The sequence below is a fragment of the Scophthalmus maximus genome, chromosome 4 (assembly GCF_022379125.1).
Source record: "Scophthalmus maximus strain ysfricsl-2021 chromosome 4, ASM2237912v1, whole genome shotgun sequence".
NCBI classification, from domain to species: Eukaryota; Metazoa; Chordata; class Actinopteri; order Pleuronectiformes; family Scophthalmidae; genus Scophthalmus; species Scophthalmus maximus.
Window position 1 is genome coordinate 13,102,846 of NC_061518.1, and position 22,579 is coordinate 13,125,424.

The 22,579-nt window shown below is 40.1% G+C and overlaps 1 protein-coding gene across 3 annotated transcripts; it reads right to left on the reverse strand.

The window, feature by feature from the left end:
- Nucleotides 1-1,047: 1,047 nt before the first annotated feature.
- Nucleotides 1,048-22,579, reverse strand: ap1g1 (adaptor related protein complex 1 subunit gamma 1). 3 transcript variants are annotated; one of them, XM_035627448.2, is made up of 24 exons: nt 22,435-22,579; nt 15,504-15,707; nt 15,257-15,381; nt 14,905-15,046; nt 14,650-14,746; nt 13,037-13,113; nt 12,606-12,614; nt 11,033-11,128; nt 10,533-10,613; nt 10,352-10,450; nt 10,218-10,273; nt 9,999-10,112; nt 9,755-9,895; nt 9,351-9,405; nt 9,062-9,184; nt 8,828-8,917; nt 8,599-8,723; nt 8,369-8,473; nt 8,110-8,251; nt 7,657-7,783; nt 7,134-7,229; nt 6,782-6,942; nt 5,842-5,940; nt 1,048-5,717 (listed from the first exon to the last, which is right to left on the reverse strand). In XM_035627448.2, exons 2-24 carry the CDS (start codon nt 15,702-15,704, stop codon nt 5,622-5,624), a joined length of 2,457 nt encoding a protein of 818 aa, XP_035483341.1. In that variant the 5' UTR covers nt 15,705-15,707; nt 22,435-22,579; the 3' UTR covers nt 1,048-5,621. The 3 variants fall into 3 exon arrangements, with proteins under 3 accessions (XP_035483341.1, XP_035483340.1, XP_035483342.1); XM_035627447.2 differs by having other exon boundaries at nt 1,048-5,723; XM_035627449.2 differs by lacking the exon at nt 12,606-12,614 and having other exon boundaries at nt 1,048-5,723; nt 22,435-22,578.

The window sequence follows — 22,579 nt, forward strand, 5'->3', positions numbered from 1 at the left end:
GTTAATTCATCAACAGTGAATAAGGCCATAAATTACACACTTAATAAAGACGCCTCGTTAAAACGCGTAGATTTAGCAGTTGTTGTTTTTTCTATTCAGTCGTGTGCTATCCTTGTGAATTATTCATTTATTCAAAGCGACACGTTACAGCTAATCTAATTGTTGTTCCTATATATATATATATATATATATATATATATTTTTTTTTTTTTTTTGCTAATAGCATACATTAGCTAACGTCACACACGTTAGCTTAACATTAGCCGGGATTGTACATCGTTGTTCACACGTTTCACTGTACAATTAACACAACTCACCTGAACTATTACAACCCTCTTCCTAATTGATTTGTGTAGCTTTTGCAGAACCAGCGAGAGCAGTGATAGTTCTTATTGCGTACAAACTGGTTCTTGTTTCCTGAATTTCCCTGACTTCTGTTGTCACCTTTGGAAACAATCCAAAAGAAGTCATGTTTGAAGACTGAAGCTCAGTGTTCAATAACCCACTGACTCTACTGGGGTTTTCATTGGGGAGACAAAAAGCCATCAAAGCAGATGTACAGTGGAAACGCTGCATGTAAACCCTATCAGAGAGCAATGAAGGATGGACAGACCGTGGTCAGGGGCCCCTACGGGCCTCTGCGCAGCTGGAGGGTAAACCACTAACCCACAACACAACCTGAAGTGATAATGGCCAATCATTTTCCCTGGTCTGTGCGAAAACCATAGGAAATATAAATAGTTCACACCTTACGTGATTTAACATCCATTTACAATCTTATAAGTTACATCATTTTCTGGCAAAAGCAGCAAATTGAATACCTGAAATATCAAAAAAAAAACTTCATCCCATGTATGAAGTTTCAAGAATGAAATTCAAGAATGTAAAAGGTGAAAGTAATAGCGATAGCTACTTTGGTTGACAAAATTAGATTATCTCCCTGTATGTCCTCATATTTTCACCATCAAGAAAAACCCAAATAAGACCGCACTCATTTTAATAAGATCCGATTATTAGACCAAACCCCAAACAAATAAAACAAATTACCATAGTTCAACTAGATTTTTTATTTGACTTTTTATTCGCTTGATCATTTTCTCCAACCCAAAGACAAGAATACACAGCATAAATTGAAAATATCCCATTTAATAGTTTACAACTTGTCATCTTTAATCATCTTTTCATACTTTCAGTCTGACATTCAAATCTCGAAGCCATGGAACTGTTGTTCAGTTCAACATGTCAAACTTGACTGGAAAAAGTGAACCTTATGCTTCCAGCCTCCCCCCCAACAATTCCGACACCACATTTTTTTACAGTCAGGACGGGCCTGGGGAGGTCACAGACATTTTGTTTTCAAAATACAATGGTTGCATTGTTTGACTAAACAGGGAAACTGAACATGGCCGTAATTCAGATGCTCTTCCAAGCCCTCACCACGCTGAATTCACCCCAACAAAGTAAAAAAAAAAAAAAAATCAATTATCCTAATAGTCCAAGATGATGGATGTGCATGTTCAAAACCCTCTTAAAAATCATACATTATACATTAACAGTATTGTGAGCACTATCTGAACAACACCCTATTGTACAGGTTAGTCCGGACCCATGAAGGTGGTGTGACCGATTTTATAGTTTAAACGTCTCTTGCATTTCAAAAAGAATCTCAGGCCAAGAGTAGAAATGACATTATTTACACTGGTTTTCACATGCAGCTCAGAAGCTGAAAGTTGAAATTGCAGCCAAAAAAATCAAGTCCTATCTAGATAAGACATGTCACACATCATCTCTAAAGCATCACTTCTTCTGTCTCACACACACACGCACGCACACACACGCACACTACTTCAAATGCTGATCACACCGCTGATTGGGGTTCGTTTCTTTTCTTCCTTTTGAGTTACACTGTCCAAAGCACTTATGTTAGGTTCATTTCCATTTGTACATTTAAAACTGCATGAGTTGCGGTATCATTGAAAGCACTCAGATCAGATGTGATTAACAAGGGTACATAGTGGATGAATAAGACAACACAAATAACACCGCCAAAAACATTCAGGAATAGATGCATGAAACTTCCTTTCCCATCCCGTCAGCCTTCCATTTAACACAGCTCCCCCTTGTGGTTATTATCTTGTAACACAGGCTTGTCCCCGTGTTGTTCTGAGCAGCGCTTCATCAAAACAAACACACAAGAAAAATCAAAAATATCCTAAGAGAAAAGGAATTGATCCATTGCCTTCCTGTCTCATATCCTGCCAAAACAGCAAGGGCTGAGATTGATCTGACATGATGAGATCAGAGAATACAAAGAGAAGCTGCGCGGTGTCCCATGCGGAGGAAGATTACATCACGATAAAGGGTTGAAAATAAAGAAAGGAAGCCAAAAGAAAAGCCCTGCACTACTCGGGCCCAGGGAGGGACACTGCTGCGCCAACATGCATATCTGGAACCACCCGGGACACGAAAACGCACTCCAATTCCAATTTAAACCTACTGGCCATAAGGGGGAAAATAAATCAAGGCGAAGATAAAGACATCCTTGTGTGGCTCTAGTAGTGGCGTGATGCTTTGAGGAAGGTGCAACAAACCAGACAACAAGAACAACAACAACAACAAAAAAGATCGATGATAACCACACCAAGAACAACCACGCCTCAATCCACAATGTTGTAGGTGGAAGAAAGATCAAGTGATGTGACTTGTCTGTGAATTGCACTCCGACAGAGCAGAAGAGTAAAACCACACATAAGGCCAGAAAGTAAGAGTTGCATCTCGTCAAGACACCTACTCCTCTTCCAAGGAGGGCAAGGATACACGAGGCGTTCGAGGGAAGAAGATGAAGTAAGGTGCCACTTCTGCCGCTGTGCAGCACTGTGCTTAGGTTTCTCAGTAGTACAGTTTGTCAGTCAGACAGCATCCATTAAGACAAATTCAACCCTCGTCTCAACGTCCAAGGGAATCCAAACAAGTAGCCTACCGACTCGCAGCTATATTTGCAAAAGACGCCAAGATGACATCTGATCATGGATGAAGTATGAAGTGTAGTAAATCAAACAAAATGCGGCTCAATTGCATCCTTTTAAGATTCTGTTTTGTACATATATGCATACAATTATACTTCCTAACTAATCTTTTAATTCTTCATGTGGGTTTTTATTTAATCTGATCAGATTTGTTTGTTTTACAACTATATACAATGTACAGGCAACAGATCATATATCTTTTACAATGAATTATTGATGATACAGGGAAGTCTCAATTGACGGATGCTAGACCTATTTAGACAATATACATTGTGGATATTTGGAATTTTTTTTAGAAAATGGCATCTAAAAAAAGGATGAAAGATAGTACAAGAGACAAAATTGTAAAAGCCCTCAATATGTACAGAAAAAAAGCCAATATAGCATTGTCAACAGAAAGAAAAAAAAATTAAACTGAAATTATTTTCTCCATATACACATCATAGCTCAAAAATATTTCCAAAGCTAATAATCTCTCTGATTTGGTCACAAAGTGTTAGAAGATGGTGAAGCATAGTGAAAAGAAGTGTACAGCCTGATTGAACATCCGAGGATCTCCACAAAGCATCGCAGGGCTGCTCGTCTTGTCGAGTAACAAGATGAACAAACTACAATTAGTTCCTCTCATGCAGATGCTCCCCTTGATTGCAATTCATGACTAAACAAAGCTGTCAATTTACTGCCACTGAAAGTTTAACAGAAAGAGATTACATTGTGAGGTATGAGGGGTCACTGTCCCCAGCAGGATGGTCAGAATCTGATTTGGAGAAGACGAGAACTAAGAAATCACACCAACAGTCACCACTGAACCACCCGTCGCAGTACCTCATCCCGTGATCCAAACTCACTCCAATGTTTGTTGACCGGAGGAGAACCTTGATTACACTTCCTTTTCAGATGGACATTTATACTTTTTTGTTTAAAACACTCGATGTCAGCTTATGAAAAGTTTACATCGACTAGCTGCCATAGTCTTTAAGATTTACTTAGTTTTTTAGGACTTGTTAGCAATAACATCCAATAGGTATTTTTAATTTAGAGTCTCCCACACACTATGTGGAGGGGGATCAGAATCAGGACGCTATAATTTAAGTTTTTGTCAAAACTAAGACAATAACACATTGCTGTGGACATCCGGGTATGTCGTTATAAGTGGGAGACTAACTCGGTATGAGATATAGAATTGAAAAAAAAGTACAACTTGCGGTGATGAGGCGATACACCAATTCAAATCAAACAGGATCATTTCTCTCAGATTGAAAACACAATCAGCACACAAGCAAACGTACAAAGCTCATACAGAACTCAATAGTTTAGGGGCTTTTATCGAGCTAAGTCAGAAAGGCACATCACTTTGATATCAGGCATAAATAATTAAGTCAAATTACTATAGAGAAATAAAACAGTTTCACAAAAATAGTGCCAATAAGATGAGTGTCAAGAAGACAGAAATGAAAAAGACTTGAGGGAGAAAGAAAAAAAAGTATTCAGTGCATGTAACTACATTCATAACAAGCTTAATTTACATGTATGTGCATGGTGACCAAGTTCAACCAGGTTAAATAAATCTGAAATGTGTCTAAAATTGCAAGCTAGACTGTGAGGACAAAAATGCAGTAAAAGTTTAAACATAGATCCCCAACACAAATGCAATCAACATGTCTTCAGACAAACTCCAGGTTTGGATTATAATCCATCCTAATGAATGAACATCCTCAAACTAGGCCAAGCAATTAACCGTCAAATTTAATATACGCATCTAAAACTAAAGCTACAGATGAGATGATTTTAGGAGAGCTGTGTAGTCTTGAGCATGTCTTAAACTACCCGCGCGTGATCAAACTGGGCATCTCGGATCCGTCCAAGCTCTTATCATAGTGACATCACAGTCGTAGACTACTTCCTATAGAAACATAGGATAAAGAGATCTACTACCAGAACCAGAACATCCACTCTGAGCTTTGAGTCGAGGTGCGATTGTGATCTAACAATGCTCAAACATGCTTTAAGCAAATTAATGTAATTCAAAATGTATACAACTCTGAAAAGTTATATAACTTATGATATGGAGGGTCAAAAAAGGGGGTTACTAAACAGACCTTTTCAAAAGATGTTCCTGCTGCCATCGTAGGACTGAATGTTCATATGAAAAGCCAATTATGAATGTCAATGGAGCAATGTGTTTCAGCAGTGCTTGTAGTGACAACACTTTCTCTACAGTGACTTGAGTGGTCAAGTGTACCACAGTGAATGGTGTGCATACCATGTATGTGCTTTCGTGGGTGGTAATGGAGCTTGTGAAAAATAGTACTACTACGCAAAGAGAGCATGGAAATCAATTAAGAAAGAAAAGATAAAGTTCATTGATTGATATGTTTTTCCCAATTTTTTCTGGTGAGGTCAATAGTCAAGATGGTCTTCGTAACATCTGCGTTTTTCTCCTGTGTTAGATGCTCTGCTGCTTCCCATGCAACTCGAGGGCAGCGGTCTGCATCGACGTCACAGGGGGATCCAGTGGAAGAAAGGAGGGAGGTGAAAGGAATTCGTTTTCATAGTTCCCTTGGTGGGGTTTTTAAGAGCAGCAGGAGCAGATCATCACTGCCAGGACTGAGGGGGGAAATTATTAACCTCAGCCAGGTCTTGCACAGGCGAGCCTTTGTGGGTGTACGTCAGCTTGATCCTCATTCGAAGCTGTTGCTGAAAATTTGTGAGGATGGTCAGGTTCATAAAAAGAGGAAATTCTGGCAATCATTTCAGAAAAAAAAACAGACAAAACAAAAACAGATCAAAGACAATTGGAGAAGGACAAACTCACCTTCTGTGGGTTGAGGACTCTGATGACCTGCGTGACAGATCCCTGGTTGAGTGCTGGGACAACATTACTGCTAGGGGAGAGGAGCTGCAGCTGGAATGTCTGAGAAACAGAGGGCAGACAGTATATTAGAAGACAATTGAATGATATCAGTTGAGAAATGGGGTTATCACAGTCATAAAAACAGAAATGCTCTTATTGATTGGGCGCTGACCACAGATGTTCAGTTCAAATAACTCAATTGGACATGTCAGATTTATTGATCAGATAACATGATTATAAAACGGGTGATACAGGCAAATAAACACAACTCCAATGATTTTGTTGCCTGGTTCATCTTTGCAGTCAAATCTCCACAACACAAATGTATGGTTCGTTCTATCTGTCTCGCCAAACACGTAATGAGCATGTAATGCTGTCAGGTTCAGAGTATGTTTGTATTCCTGTTGTCCAAGCAGACTAAACAGAAATCTGTATTACCTTTAAAATATGTAACTACTGGCAAAGAGAAATACTAATACTTTTTAAGTATTTCAGTCTGACTTTAATAATAACACAGGTGACAAAGATAAAATACAAAAGTAGTGGCTTTTACAGCTTCTCAAGTTGGATATAGTTAAACAGGGAAATATAGAAAAAGAATGAACTAGAAAAAGCCCATACCTCGACCCAGGCTAAATCCCAATCTCGCCATGTTAAAGAAAGTTTAAATAAAAATCCTGGATCTACCCATTTATCTAGATCCGCTCTAAAATGTAATGGGTTCTGCCTTGGGCCATGCCCCGCCCCTCCACAAAACTTAATGCAAATTGGTTGAGTCGTTTTCCAAACTAGAGGAAAACTGTGAGTCATTCACATTGTGAAACTACACCAGTAACCATTGTGCAATAACATGAATTACAAATTAGCCACATAAAATGAGCATGTGACTGTGGCTGCTTACCTTTGGTACTGCAGCCTGAAAAACAAAGTCTGTCATATCTGCCTCTGTCGAGTTGGAAGCATGGATGGTGATGACCGCAATGTTTGGATTTGGGTTAGCCCTCTCAAACGTGAAGTCTATTTTCAGACCATTCTTGTTGTACGCCGTCATAGGAGGAATAGCTTTATGGAGATTTCAGAGGAGCAGACAGTCAAAAGATTTAGACATATGGTTCTTAACAATTCATTGGATGTGTCATGGTAATCCAAGAAAAGTGACTTTACATTACACAATCCTTTAATACAAAAGAACAGAACCAAAAAAACACTGTTTATTTGGCAGCGGATGGTCGAGGAGAGCGACAGACTCTCACCTGCAGCTGCAATGTCATTAAACAGGGGCTGTGAGGACAGGCCATCCAAGAGGAAAGGGGGTTGGGAAGAGGGAGCAGGAGCAGGGGCTGGAGCTCCTGGGGAGGGGGAGCAACACACAGGGTTTAAGAGGACATGGGCAGACAAATACAAATGACAGAAAAGTAGATTTGTCATTGACAATGAGTTTGGACTGATACTGCAGCATTCCTGACAAACTGCAACATTTTTTTTTTTAGAGTATGTTGTTAAATTCAAACAAACAATACATCTGTACAACACTTCATTATTCTATGGGCTTCACAGAACAGTAACAGAACAGTGTTGATACTGTAAATTCAACTTTCTTCTTTACAATTGTCACATAGTTCTCACCAACAGTTCGTCACCGTTATCAAGAAGTTAACATCGACCAAACAGTTTTAGTTTGAGAGCATATTCAGCATCACATTCACATTAGTGTTAAACACAGGTTTATACCAGGTCCTTGCTTTGCTCTAAACGGGTTAACACAGAGCGTCTTACCAGTTAGCGAGAGGTCGCCCAGCAGATCGAGCAGCTCTCCTCCAGCTGAGGCCGGCTTGGTGGGCATCGTGGTCTGGATCACTGGCACCACATCATTACCACCCAGCAAGTCTAATAAATCATTAGCCTGGGGGACGGGACAACATGTAAACATGACTAATTACCTAGAGTGTACACCACATTAATTAATCATAATACTATAAACATTAAAAAAATACAATTATTCTTTATCAGAATAATTCATTTAATCAACTATAGCCCCAAATATCCATTTTCTGCGGCGTATCTAGTTTTAAGTTATCAAAAATTAAACAATAATTCTATACTGTCTAAGACAACTTCATCTAGTCCACTTTTGGATTTTAGATCTCATGTTGTCGGGGGGAAAAAAGTATTCCATTAATTGCTTTTCAGGTAACTATATTCAATAAAACAAATGTAAGTGGCCCGCACCTGGTTGGCTGGTTGGGTGACAGGAGGTGGATGTTTTGGTTCCACAGCAGAGGGCTCTGTCTCCCCGTTTGTCTGTATAATCTCTGTGGGTCCATTAGTAGCAGTCTTCTCCATAATGGGCATTCGCTCAAGGAGAGCTGGCCTGTAGTCAAGAAACAAGCAAAGAACAAGTAAGGATTTTCCCAAAATCTGCTAACTGGCTCATTGTGGTCATGATGGGTGCGATAGTAATTTCTGGTAGAAAGTAACACATTTTCACCTCATGTGGTCGTATTTCTTGAAAAGCGCGTTGTATTCCACAGCTCTCTGCTGAAGCTCCACATCGATGCTGCTGCCATATACAGAAACCACCTTCTTGATACGGCTAAAAATTGCAGGTTGGCAAAAGACAAATGAGGATTGGTTATTGTTAATGAACTTCATTACCTTGGCACCCAAATGTTTGCAAAGTTTCACAGTTAAGTATAGAAGCCAAAGGCCATTGCTTACTTAACACCGCTGAAGCGAGTCGACAGCTTCATGATGGCAGTGAGGGAATAACCCCGGGTCACAGGTGTGGACAGGTTGGACACCAGGAGTCCCTCTAGCACATCCAAAACTTCGTCTTCAGTCACCTTGATTCAAAAGGAAGAGAAGAAAGACGCAGCATCGGGTGAAGTGGTGTTTCTCTCAGTTTGGTTGTTTGTTTGTGTTGCAGCAGGGATTCTTCCATGTGTACCTGGATGGGTTCTTCCTCCTCACACTGTCCAGACACTAGCAGGTCCCCATACTCTCCTGTGCACCAGGATGCCACCTGCACTAGAGGTTGCTAGAGAACAGAGAGAAACACTAGTCAAACTCTGTTGCCAGTTGAAAATACAAACATTGCATTACATAACCAAATATATCACAGTAGGGTTCAACAGAGATTTGTCCCTAATCTTATCACAACCCAAATGAGAACAGCTCTGACCTGTGAGATGTCGTCCAGCAGGGCTTTGTACAGTCTCTGCACTGTGTAGGCATGCATCTCTACACTGTTGGTGATGAGCTGGATGAGGTTAGGAACAGAATCGTCTCGCACGTAGCTCCCTGCCTGTGAGGAAGAGCAGAGATGCCAATCATTCCAAGTGTTGGCTGCAAAGGTCCATCACCAGATTTGGTGAGACCCCTTTGTGGAGTAATACTTTTATTAGAGCCGAGAAGCAAATCCAAATCAAAAGACATTAAGAGGCAGAGGATTGTTTTTGTAATATACATACTGTTGTCAGGACTCTCATGATGGTGTCTATGTGCCATCTTTTCGAAGGGGCATACCTGTAGAACAAAGAACACATCCGTTTGTCCTAGAAGCATGTAAAGTTAACTAAACCATAAACAGCCAGGAGACGATACTGTCAGAACATAAAATGGTATCATCATAGTCTGTCAGACGATGGATCACTCATTTTATCATCACACAGCATTTCAGCGTAAGCAATCGCCTGTCCACTGTGGTACCACAAACAAATAGCTTGGTGCATGTTAAGCTAAAAGTATTCTTAATTCTTTAAAACAGACATAACTTAAATTAAGTCTGTATGAACTTAAGCCATGCAGGTATAGTTACTAAAAAGCAGCTGTGCAGCTATAATTGAGAGCTAATGTCTGTGCGTCAGGGCCATACTTCTCTGCAGCTAGAAAGACCCCCGATGCACAGTCTGCTTTGAATTCCGGGTCACAGGAGTCCAGGAAGTAGAGCAGCTCTTTCATCATGCCTCGAATGTTGTTGCCGTTCACGAGGGCAAAGCTCAGTTCCATTGCACGTCTACGTAGTGATGAAACAAAGATCAAGGTTAGAAACAAAAAAGGGCGGATAATATGAAAAGTAAATTCAATTGAAGTAATGTGCGCTGTGCACTGGGAGTCACCTCTTGATGGACACGTCCAGGTCTTTTAAACAATCCACAATGGTGCTCCGATGCCTCTGCACTGCATTGTGGTCCGTCTGTACCGTCTTTAGTAGGGATGTCAATGCCACGTATCTGGAAAGGTGAGTTTAATTTCAAAAAAATATCAACAGGAATTCATAGTAAAGTTTTGGATGACTCAATCCTGGCAAGGTCAAGTTCTGTGGATGAGTTAATTACCTTATATTTTTGTCATTGTTAAGAAGGAAGCGACCTAGTATGTTAATGGCCAAGACCTGTTAGAGAAAAGGCATTTGGTCATTCAAAAATACAAAACAATACATTCATATATTACTTAAATTAAATGAACTCACCCTCAATCCACTTTCAGACTTGATGTCCATTATTGTCAGGACGGTCTCATATAGGATAGCATTGCCTACATTTTTACTCGTCTCTGTGTTTGTTGCAACCTGCAAGTATATACACAATGAATTTGTCAGAATAATACGTAATCCATGAGCTTTTAAGTGAAAAACAATGACCAAGTCTCACCTGTGCAAGAATGTCATTCATTGCTTCACTGGAGTCGTCGTCACTCTTTCCTAAAATTCGCAGTAGTCTCAGTATCCGCACCTAAGCAGAGAGGAGACAGTACAGTGGTTCGTTTGACAAATCTGATGCACTTCATCTCCACAGGTTCCTCTTGCTCCACTCTTTGGTTTCCGGTGGTCTGCTGTCACTGTGGCTCTTTTTTTCACTGGCACAACATACATGTAGCCCACTTCAGCTGTAGGTGTGCTCCCATTTTTCAACCGTTTGTATATCTGACTGTAATCTCACCGTTTTACTAAAATCGGCATTAAGAAAATTTTTCAGCTTTCTGAAATGACAACAGCTTTAATAAACTCTGTCCTAATACAAAATATCTCATGCTGTCATTTGATCGTCGGGAGTTCTGACTGCTAATGGTTTTGTATGGCATAAACATCAGGCCTAATTCAGATCTGCACTTAAAGGACAGAGTACTCGCATCAAGAAAGAAAGAGATTTACCTGCAGGAAAGGATCACTTATGCCTGACACATCATGCTCAGGAGAGTATCCAGACATGATTAGGTTCTTCAGGATTCTCACCAACTGTGGAACCAGCTACAAAAAGATCAACAACACAAGACAAAAGAAGAGGTGTCACAATATTTGTGTGGATCAAATTTTTCCCCACCTACTTTTTCCTTAATGTTCTTCCTTAATTTTTTTAAGACAATAATTTCTCATTTACAGCTTAAACTAATTTCAAGAAAAAAAAGGGGTTAGAATTTTTGTTTATTGAAGTTGAGCAATATGGTTAAACTCAAGTGATTTGATAGTCAAGTTTTTGAGGTTATAAAAATCAAACCCTTGATCGTATATGAATATTAGGTTAGAGCATTTGGAAAATCTGAACACACCTCTGTTGTTTGGCCAACAAAAACACGTGTATTTAATTCAGAGCCAACAAAGAACTTTAACTGTAGGAAACAAAATAATTTTCAAATATGTACCTTACTGTGATCTCACAAACAGGTTATGAAAATATAACTTAAAGAGAACGGTCCAAGATTTTGGTGAACTGCTTGCCGTCTCGCACAGCATAACATTAGAAGATTGGGCATCATTTTCATCTCTTTGCATCACAGTAGATAGATAAGTCTAGATAGTGTTCAGCCCACATAACACAGAGACTGGCAGCAGAGAAACTGTTAGGACGTAATGATGACTGGTTTATTTACTAACAAAATACAGCATGTAAATTAAACAGGTTTAGAGTTGTGAAAAGGCCTATTTTTTCTCTTCTAGTTTTGTACCTGCCAGCTGCCAGTCTTTTGGTTACACAACACTGAACATGTTCCAGACCAGATCACTTATGTGGATGTGTCGAGAGGAAAGTTATATATTTTTTGACTCTGCTGAGGGTGTGAGAACAAACTAGCAAACAAAAATACCAAAGATTTTAAAAGGAATTAAGAAAAAGCCCTTTATGTCTGTCTTAACATGAAATCCTAGCAGAGATTAAACGACACCTTTTTCCACAACCAATATGCCCGTTAATATTTTCATCTAATGGACAACTTCACATGATGCTGGCCGCAAGCTGGCATGAGCTGGCTAACGTAAACTCTGCCAAACTATTACCAAACTCTTAACTCTTGCTCAGGACAGCTTACCACCTCTCCACAATAATCAAACCTAAAACAGTTAGAGACATAACCTAATCTCTCAGAATGACAGATACAGTGAAAAGCATCTGTACTTGGTGACAACTCCAGTGCAATCATGTGAAACACACCCACCCAACTGCTTTTAAATAGACAGTGATCAAATGAGTCGCATATTAGCAAATAATGACACTCAAAAGAACAATAGTGAAAAATGTATCTGACAAATGGACCAAAAACGCATTTATACTATTGAAAACACTGACATTGTAATGATCACTGTGAGATTTAAAAAAATAAAATAATCAAAATTATAAATTAAACACAAAATGACATTACTCAACACAAATTTGGTTACGTCTGAGGTGACTGTGAGGAGTGATTTACTATTTACAGCATGCACCAGCTATGAGATCAGAATGTACTCTTACCTTCTCATTCTAACACAATGCAGGAATTGTAACAAAGACAAATGACAGAAAAAATATGAGGTAGATGTTAGGGAGGGGAAACTGGAAATCATCCACTTTCAGAGAGCTCAAAATAATGTCTAGATCATGAGCATGAGGCGTGGTGCTTCTGGCACAGTTTTGTTACACCTAGAGAACGACAGGCACAGCAGTATTTGAAATACAAGAGAGGAAAAGACAGTGGTAGGAGATATAAGATTGAAACATACTTTGAATATAAAGGAAAACCTGCAGCGCAATCCAGAACCTCAAAAAGCTCAACATGTTTGACTAGCTTAGCTGCAGCAAAAAAGAAATGTGTACGCAAAGGGAGAATGAAATGTGACATGAGTTTAAGACAAATGCATAAGTAATTCCTTTAAGGTCGGCGAGAGAAGAATTTCTATTTGTACCTTTCTGAAGTGGGCCAGCATATCAGGACTTCTTTCACACATTTCAGTGAGGAGGACAACTGATGTATGGAGAACACCTGGGAGAATTAACACAGGAAAGGGTTATTTTTTTTTTTTGTGACAGTTTGTGCAGTTTTGTTTGATCACCAAAGTGAAATTCAGAGCTTTAGAAAAAAAACAAACAATACAAGGGAATAACCATTGTTATAGATGTTGATGATAAAATTAAAAACAGTTGAATTTGAAGACTTATCATAGCTGAAACACTGCACCGAGATTTTACAACTCTGAGTTGTTACCATGGTAACAATTAATATATCTTCAGTATCAACATTTACAAGGTTTCGAAGTATCCCTTCATGTTATTATGAAATCAAGCAGGAATGTGCACTTGTCTGTATTTGTATTTGGCAAACACCGTACATTGTGGGATAATGTTGCATTGTTCCAAAAATTGAGCCAGGTTCAACTTTTTGCTGGATGAGCCTTAATTTTATCTTTTTTTGCCAGAATTCTCAGCGTGCCATTGCGCCTTATTTACAGCAGACATTTTAACATGTCAGAGTAGAAACAGCACAGGTGCAAAAAAGAAAAAATTATGATGGCTGGATTCCATTTTAGCCATCATGTCTCACAGGGACACACCTGACAACTGATATCAGTTACACCTGTACATTTGCTACTATGACGTGTAAAAAATGTCCGCTGCAAAACAGACCTTTCATTCATTGAAATGAATGAATGTGCCGTGTTATTCCCCTGAAATTCTATTTCATAATATCTATGTACTATTATGTGCTAAATGACAGACGAGGAAAATATCTGACATGTTGTTATTGAAATGTCATGCATACATTGTGAGACAAAAACTAATATGCAGGATCTGCTCTTGTAGTTCTTTGTACCACAATCCACGCAGTAGCCCAAGTCAGATGTCCAAAAATATGATGCACTGGTATACATATGATTAACCACAGAGGACATCAGGTGACAGGATCATAAATCTGTACAGGCTAACAGTTTCCTAGTGACCTCATCTGAATGTTACAAGGTTAAAAACACATCTGTCGGACAGGAGTGGAAAGCAGTGGTAGGTATATTCATGATGCAGTTGTAAATATGTCATTTAAAAAAAAAATGTGAATGAACTTTCACAGCACTGAGCAGGTTGGTCATGTGTAGTTCTCCAAACAATTCCTGAAAATATTTTGTGCAAAATCTTATCGTTATGTAACACCATCTTCATTAATGTTCATTATTCGATGACATGTACTACAGGATAGACATGAATGACCTATACCTGTGTTTTCTGATTGTCTATTTGTAAGCAATCACATTGTCATAAATATTGCATTACCATACAATGTTATTTCAGCACCGTTATAAAAAGACTTCTCTCCTATCTCGGGGACACACAAGCTGCATAGTTGATGACAGCCCCATTAATCCTGCTCTCTTCTGCAAAGGACACCACAAAAAGGACACAAGCTGTCCAGCTGTTATGAGCAAAGCACCGTGAGTGGCAGGAAACAGGACAAAGTCTGCAATCACGCAGGAGAAGCACATTTCCTGGGAGCCAGCAAACTCGATCCTTATGAACCATTTACACTTACCATGATTCTTCTCGCTCAGCAGGTTTTTTGTGGCTGGAAGGAACATTTCCATGAGTTCCGGAACTTTCCTGATGACATGAACTGCACACAACGCTGCCTGTCAAATATTTACACACGAGAAAAATCAATGAAGAGAAGTTACAATCTTCAACACTGTATTCTACTTCCTACAGCATATCAAAACTGCATACATATTCAACGACAGATGTTCAATACCTCACATAATAACTTGAACATGACTACAGTGACGCTTACTTTTTTCCTCAAGTAGGAGTTAGATGTTTTGAGCAGCTTCTCTACCTCCCCTGCCAGGTCACGACACATTTCTGATGAACCCATGCAGCCCAAAGTGCACAAAGCCAGGCCCTGTACATATTGTGTGCTGTGATTTAAGTCACTGTTGTGGGAGAAGAGAGTTGAATGAGCCAAGGAAACAGACAAGAATACATAGGGTAAGATATCAAGTGGTGATCAAAGAGCAATCAACTGATACTTAAAAGGCAGGTCATGAATTTCCTCTTTCATGAAAAACAAACCAATATGAATGTCAAAAGCAACTTTTAAGATGCTGATTTTTTAAAATAACTATATTAAGCCCTCCACTTACTTCTTAATGCAATTTGTCATTAGTAGGTGGACGTCCTGCCTCTCATCCAACAGCAGCATAGCTCCCAAATATCCTATCCGTTTGTCAGTGAACTTCTGGGACGCAATCAGCTTCAGGCACTCCAGCTAGAAAACAAATCATCAGGTCAAAACACTATTCAGGTAATGGGCTTTGTTACAAAAATGTCACTGGAAATCTAAAAAGCTTTTTTCCAACAAATATTGCCCTCTAAGTCACCAAATCATACCTGGCCAAAGTGTGCTGGGTAGCCCAACATGTGCATATAAAGAAGCTTTGCCACATTTCTGCAACGGTATGTATTGTCTTCCTCTCTGAAGGATGAGCGGATAGCAGCACACTCTTTCTGGATCATCTCACGCTCCTCTGCCTGGGTCCGTGCTGTCCGGATAGTCCGGATCAGCTCCCGAAGTCTGATCGGAGCTGGCATTCTCTGGAAAACAAGAAGAAAAGAAACAGGTTGGCGCACATCGCCTCTGGGTGGGACAGTGACTCAACCACATCAAAGCAGAAGAGCTACAACTAAGATGAAGAAAATTTGGGCAAAAATACAACTCTAAGGAAATTCTTAGTTGTGTTTATATTTACCAGGACCCATACAATATTCCAACAACAAATGTGCTGGCTTTTTCAAAACAGGCTGCACTCACTGTACATACAGTGATAATATGAGTTGTAGCTGACTTAATCTGATTGTTGTAATACTCTTTAAGCTCTTTAATGAAGCATGACGAGGTGTGTGTTAAATGAAACATAAGTCGAACTGTTAACAAGTTATAACAAACGGGAAAAGAAAACTTAAAGGTGACAAAACAAACCTCACGAGAACAAGACAGAACTTGAAAAAGAACAGAGGAACTTTGTTATATGACAAAATACTTTTTGATTTGGAAGTTTTTTAAATCATCGGAAAGATGATGCATTTAATGGCTCTTGGGATTCTTTGCGAATTCGTCAAAGCCATTCCATTGTGTATCGGCTTGTTCAGTATCTTTCAGTAACTGCAGTAAGTAGTAGAGCAAGCCGATGAGAAATTTTGAATAACCAAGATAGCATCTGTCAGGTTGTCAGAGCAGATAAGAGGTTACAAAAAGAAAATTTATTCAGACTTAATAAATGAATATGACACGAATACTTTAATTTTATTAAACATTGTCCAATTTTGATTTAATTAACAATGAAATTTAGACAAAGGGGTTGTGAAAATGAACGTTGAATTAAAAAAAAATCCAAGTAGAAAGTTATTAATGTTGGCCCCTCTACAGAGGAGGGGCACATTTTGTCTCCCCTCTCATGGAGGCGTTTCATCGGGTGTCATGCTTTACAAAATTAAGCTGCTACAGCAACACAAACAATAGTAATTACTTGTCAAGCAAATCCATTTCCTCCAAGTGGATGTTTGGCAGACAGAAACCCAATGCATTTGGACAGCGCCAGGACCTTAAAAATCGAATGTGTGAACTAGTTGATGGCATTACTGACCCAGTACAATTGTTCTCATGAATACTGTAATTCTTCTAAATGTGAGAGTAGTGCACTCAGTCAGTACTTTATGGAAGCATCTCTACAACCTTGACTGCCCAGTGCTACCCATCCGAAGAGGGTTAGAAGTCACAGTCTGTCCAGGGTTGAACAATCCAAGTAAGGTTGAGGATTCAATTTCGCCTAGATAATTAATACACCCTGGAAAAAGTGTTGTTAACTCTGACACAGGATGCCTTAATAATGAATCTTCATTTTTTTTGCTAGCGTTTAGCCCTCTGGCTGGATTGCTGCCATGCTAAGCATCAGAGGAATAACTTTCGAAGTGGGATATTAGATACGTTTCATTAGCCTGCTGATCTCCCCCCAAATGATTATAATTACACTCGCAGTTGATGCTATATGCAGTTCAACACCAAAACCAGCTTAGTCTTGAGGCTCTCTTAACATTTTATTCTTCAAAAATATGTAGCATTTATCTTATCCAGTGATGCTGCAGCTATTGTACTCACTAAACACTTAATATAAGATATTTAGAATTCCTACAAGGTCTTAGGTTGCTAATTGCCAGAGTGCCTGACATGGAAAGTCAAATCCAGCTCCTGATACTCTGCATGACACAAACTCCGAAAATTGACTGAGCATTTATAGATTAGGGTCACTGTGAAGAGGAAGCTTCATTAACCCAGTATCAACTTTAAATCTGTTTAGACATACCCGGTTTCCTCTTTTTAAACCCATATGCTGTGGAGATTGCAGTATTTTTACCTGAAAGCCCAGTGGAAAGGCTTCCTTTTTTAAAAATCATTCACCATCACTGACAAGATCAAATGAGATCACTTGAGACAAAGCCAGTCTTCTGGGGGAAATAAGGATTCAGGTATAAAGAGAATGTGGAAATCCTTTGTTGAAGGAAATGATGGTTTGTGGAGAATCTATGAATTCCCTGTAATCAAACGAAGTGCTCAGGCGAGGCCACACTTTAATAAAGCCAGAGACCTACTGTCTGTCTTAACACCATTTATATTACCTGAGCTGAATAGACCCAGGGTTGGGCTCCATGAATCATGGCTCCCTGTCTCTTGCTGCGCTTATAATTGAATGCGTACACTTTCACTAAAGAAAGTAAGTCCAGCTACCTGCTGAGAGCTTATTGAATTACAGTTCCCCATTCATTCAGTTGCAGAATAATGGCACATTCATCTACAATCAAAACCCAACATGTTTTTTTATCATCCATAGTTGTCATTACTTTTTATTACTATTTCAGGGAAGTGGAAGTGTCTTTAGATTAAAAAGTCAAAATGTATTTAAAAAAAAAGGGGCTGCCAAATATCATGAGTGGATCAGAAAGACCACAAAATGGGGGAGTTGTGAGTTTACTTAATAGTTGGACAGCATCGGTGTAGGGTTCTGGTCTGGCATCACCAGACAGATTTGCATTAGCAAATAAGTTTGGATGTTCTCAGTTTATTTTTCAGTTCCAAGCAGAGCTGACAATATTCACAGACCAAAATGCTTCAATTGGACAGGACTACAACCAATTACAGCAATGAAACATGTGATGTAGCATATCAACAAAACGCTGGAAATGCAGTTTCTTCTTTCTGAGAAATTATACCATCCAGTTCATTTAATACCGTCACTGCAGCAGATTTAACAGACCTCTCCACAACAGTTGCAAACAAGTTGTTAACGGAAAAGCTTCAGTTGCACTTCTCCTGTCAGTCATTGTGTCAAACCCAGCATCATTTAGAATATAGATGAATGGTTCTGATTGGTCCAAACTGTCTAATGCAGGAGGGAAGAATTATTTGTGAGAGCAAATAAACATGAGCTCGCCTATTGGTCTGGTTTCCAGACAAGGGGTGTTAAATAGCCAAGGTCAACTTTACTCAGGCTTACTACGAAGACAAAAAGACAAAAGAAGGCTATTCTGCTAAATATTCATTTCACAGATTGAGTTTATTAAATTTACCTTAAGATATCCGGGCCCAAGTGTGACAATGACAAAAATGTGCAGATCTACACCCTCCGCAGAAAATGTTGCCACACAAAAATAAGTACATTTTTAAAAAACGCACACAAAAGGAACATGTTGTGCTCATTAAAAGTGCACCATACCATGATAATACAACAGGTAGTAGGTAGGTGTGTCATTTTAAAGACCTTTATAGTTCTACAAACTCATAACAACCCAACTAACACTGTGTGTCAGTTGTTTAACCAAAACAAAAAGGAATCAAACACAGCTTGGCAGCGACCATTTTGAGGAATCGTGCAAAATAAAAGGTATTTCCCACAAAAGCCACAATACTGAATTACAATAGGGGTAAGAGAGATGCTTTCTGAAGGAGTGTGTACGATTAATAACACACCCCCTATAGGCAGACTTTGCATGTATACTGAAATGTTCATAACAAGCTTTTCCTCTCATGAGATTTGAGCCAGCCTAGATAAGCTTTCAGAGCCTGACAACCAGCAACAAACAAAAAGCTTTTACCAGAGGGAGCAGTCAACCTGTTGAGTCGGAGGCCTAACACTATGAGCATCGAGAGATAGAACAGAGTTTAAATGGTTTTAAATAAGATTGCCATGAGGACTGTATGGTGGTGAAGAATGCAAAGCTGTGATACCTTATTTGTTGGGAAATTTATGGACTGTTCTGGAAGACTAGAAGGATCGTCAGATTGCTGCAAGAGTATGAATCTACAGCGCTACCACTGGGGAGAAGCATTTTCCCTACTCAATTGGTCTGGCTGCTGTTGCCTGCACTTTGTCTCTGCATTTTGTCTATGAGCTCATATACAGTATGAACACAGAAGTTACAAATGAAATATTATCAACGCAAACATGCAAGGGTAAAAAATATGACGAATGCGAATAGCGTCATCTCATACAAGTTTTGAATTCATAATCGGCTTCCTTCGAGTATATTATCATATTCGCATGTTGAGTACTGCACCTTGAGCCAGGGTTAGACAATTTAGCTTTTAAAATCTTGAAAATCAAGTAACATCACGCACATAAGTAGGAACGTCTTGAACATCTATTTTCTTAAAAGGAATTTTACACATGCACACACTACAAGATCTGAAAATAATTGCACATCACATAATACAGCATACCATAAACATTATTGTGCCAAAGGGAGCAATCGGAGAACAGCACACCACCTCAAGTAATCTCATGTGATCTCATGGGGATGATGACGTGAACAAAATGGAGACTGGTGCAACAACTTGCTGTGATGTTAGTAAATACAGAGAGAAAAACTAGGGCATTGGGCTAAACGAGTCTGGATTAGAAATCGTTGGGACAGAAATGGTAAACACGGGTTGACTACTCTTCAGAAAGAAATAGAGGTGAGATTAAAACTGGAGTCAGTTTTAATATCAGTCAGAAGCACTTCAGAAAGTCCTCAAATGTTTACATTGCTTGGCAACAACATGGGCTGGGAAATATCTGAGGTAGCCATAATTGTAATCATCCAGGTCAGCAGGTGTAAGAATGACTTTGTAACCCCCTCCCATAATCAGATAATCTAGACCAAGTGTTGGTACCGACCAAGGTCACAGACCAGATTTCTCCTGATACTTATAATTCCTCATTTCAAGCAGCTATACATATGATTAAAACGTTTGCCACATTCTTACATTAATGTGCAAATATAAGTTAGCTTATGAATACAACAGTTTGCACTTACCCCACATTCCTCCTTCTACCAAGGTCCACTACCACATACAAATTGTCCGTCTGTTGAGGACACTGTTAAATGTGTGTGTTCAAAGCCCGGCGGTCAGCGGAGGCAGCCGAGAGCCATTAGTGAGCTAACTTTTAACCATTTGTCAATCACCAGAATTAATAGTTAACCCTGCAGCACAACAGGTCTCCGATCAACCACCAATAGCATCACCGTGGGGGTCTACTTGTGAGCTAGCTGCGTTTAAACAAGAGTCAAGTCAAGTCATTGTCATATTTTTTTCCCAAGATGTTGGTTCAGTTACCTTATGTAAAGAATTATTCATTTGGCTTTGTTGGGTTGTGAAATAGCCAGCAGGCAAAGCTCACAAAGCAATCAACTCTATTACTAATGTTAACTGCCACAGCACTTGTTCCACCACCAAACGTTCTGGGGCTGTTTTTACAGTGAGGACGTATGTCAAATGTGTTAACTTCTGACGGTGGCAATGCTCACTGTATACTTTTTCTAATTGGCTGCTAACAAGGCAAGGATACTGAAGTTCAAATTTAAAAAGATGCAAACCATATCACACAAAGAAATAAACTGCAGTAACTGCTAACCAGCCATGTTCATACAGCCCTACGTAATACACCTGCTATAATAAGCATAAGGCCACAAAGTTATTCATTGCTGCCAGCAGAGCTCAAGACTAGTGGCTGTTTTGATCAACAATAAAAAAACTGTCCTGTTATGAACATGGCTTGTTTGTGGTGAAAGGGGAACATTGACATTCTGTTGAATCCCGGATATTTCCTCACCATAGGATCAATTATCGATAACTGAGTCATTTCACAGATGTCGAGACAGTCAGACACAGGAGATCGCTGATCGCTAAGTCAAATGTGGAGAGACTCTGACAGACCTACAGGAATCCGCCACACGTCAGGCTCGAGTCGATCACTTCCTACTCGCAGCTGACTTCCTGCACGTTAACCTGCTCAGTGTGTCATGACAACGAGTGATCCTCAGACGACACATGAAGCATCATTAAAAGACGTGTATCTTCAAGCCATCTTCTTGATCTAGATAATGAAAAGGCAACTTAGGGAACGACCGCAAAAATGAGTCAACTTCCGTAAAAACACGAAGCCATCCATCGCAGGATTCATCGGTATCCACATGCGAGGTTGACCGACTACCGGCATGTTTACGACTTGTCAAATATCAAGGAAGTCGAATATCATTTAAAGACAAACGTCAAATGATCTATGTCACTCAGCTAAAGCACACGAACACACTGCAAACGGCAGCTCACGACGAGCTAACGCTGCTATTCACTCGTACTCTCAGAGAAAGGGCAACATGTCGGCATGACACCACCGCCGCAGCGTCACCTTGGCCGACACGTCGAATGAAGGTCTGCGTCAACAGCACTGAACATCCCTGTCCTCCGGTGCCGAGGGCCATCGCCGGCTGGACCTCGTCGCCGACCGATCGGGACATGATGCGGTTCAGGCCTTCGTGAAGCATTCGGATTATCAAGCTAGCGAGCGAGCGAGCGCCCCTCTGGCGTTGGCTAGCTAGCTAGCTACCTGACAGCCGTCGGCTTCAGTGACACCTATTTCCGAGTACTATCCGGACATAAAAGGGTGAAATGGCACACGTGCGAGCTTTCTACTGAGATGGACACCTGAATTGGGCACGACGAGTTGTCACGGGGGAGGAGGACTTTTGGGGGCGAACGTGCAATATACATGTCTGTGGACTTTCACATCCCTAGCACACAGCAGGTAGTTAGCCGGGCTACGGCTAAAAGGGCTATGCTAGCCACGCTAGCTCACGTTAGCTGCTGACAGGCACAACCCCGGGTGCACCGAGGGCTGCGACTTCCTATGAGAGTTGTCAGCGTGTGTGCAATCGAAACCGGCCGCTCACACGTGAAGACATTGTCATACATCGCCGCCGACCCCTCTATTCCCGCTAAGATACTTACTCGCCGCAGTGATGCCAGAAGAAAATGACTGGATTCGTCTCTATTAGCAATGGAGGGAGGAACACACTAGACATGCAAAATGGTGGCTACTCCAGCCTCAGCACATCTACCGCAGGCGGAGGGTTACACTGACATGTCCCCCAGA

What these genes read in the sequence shown, in the direction of transcription:
- ap1g1 (XM_035627447.2), bottom strand. Translation starts at nt 15,704, where the DNA reads ATGCCAGCTCCGATCAGACTTCGGGAGCTGATCCGGACTATCCGGACA. An exon ending in TAAGTGATCCTTTCCTGCAG is followed by an intron (nt 10,614 to 11,032) that starts GTAAATCTCTTT and finishes CTCTCTGCTTAG; the next exon opens with GTGCGGATACTGAGACTACT. An exon ending in GGGCGACCTCTCGCTAACTG is followed by an intron (nt 7,230 to 7,656) that starts GTAAGACGCTCT and finishes CCCCCTCCCCAG; the next exon opens with GAGCTCCAGCCCCTGCTCCT.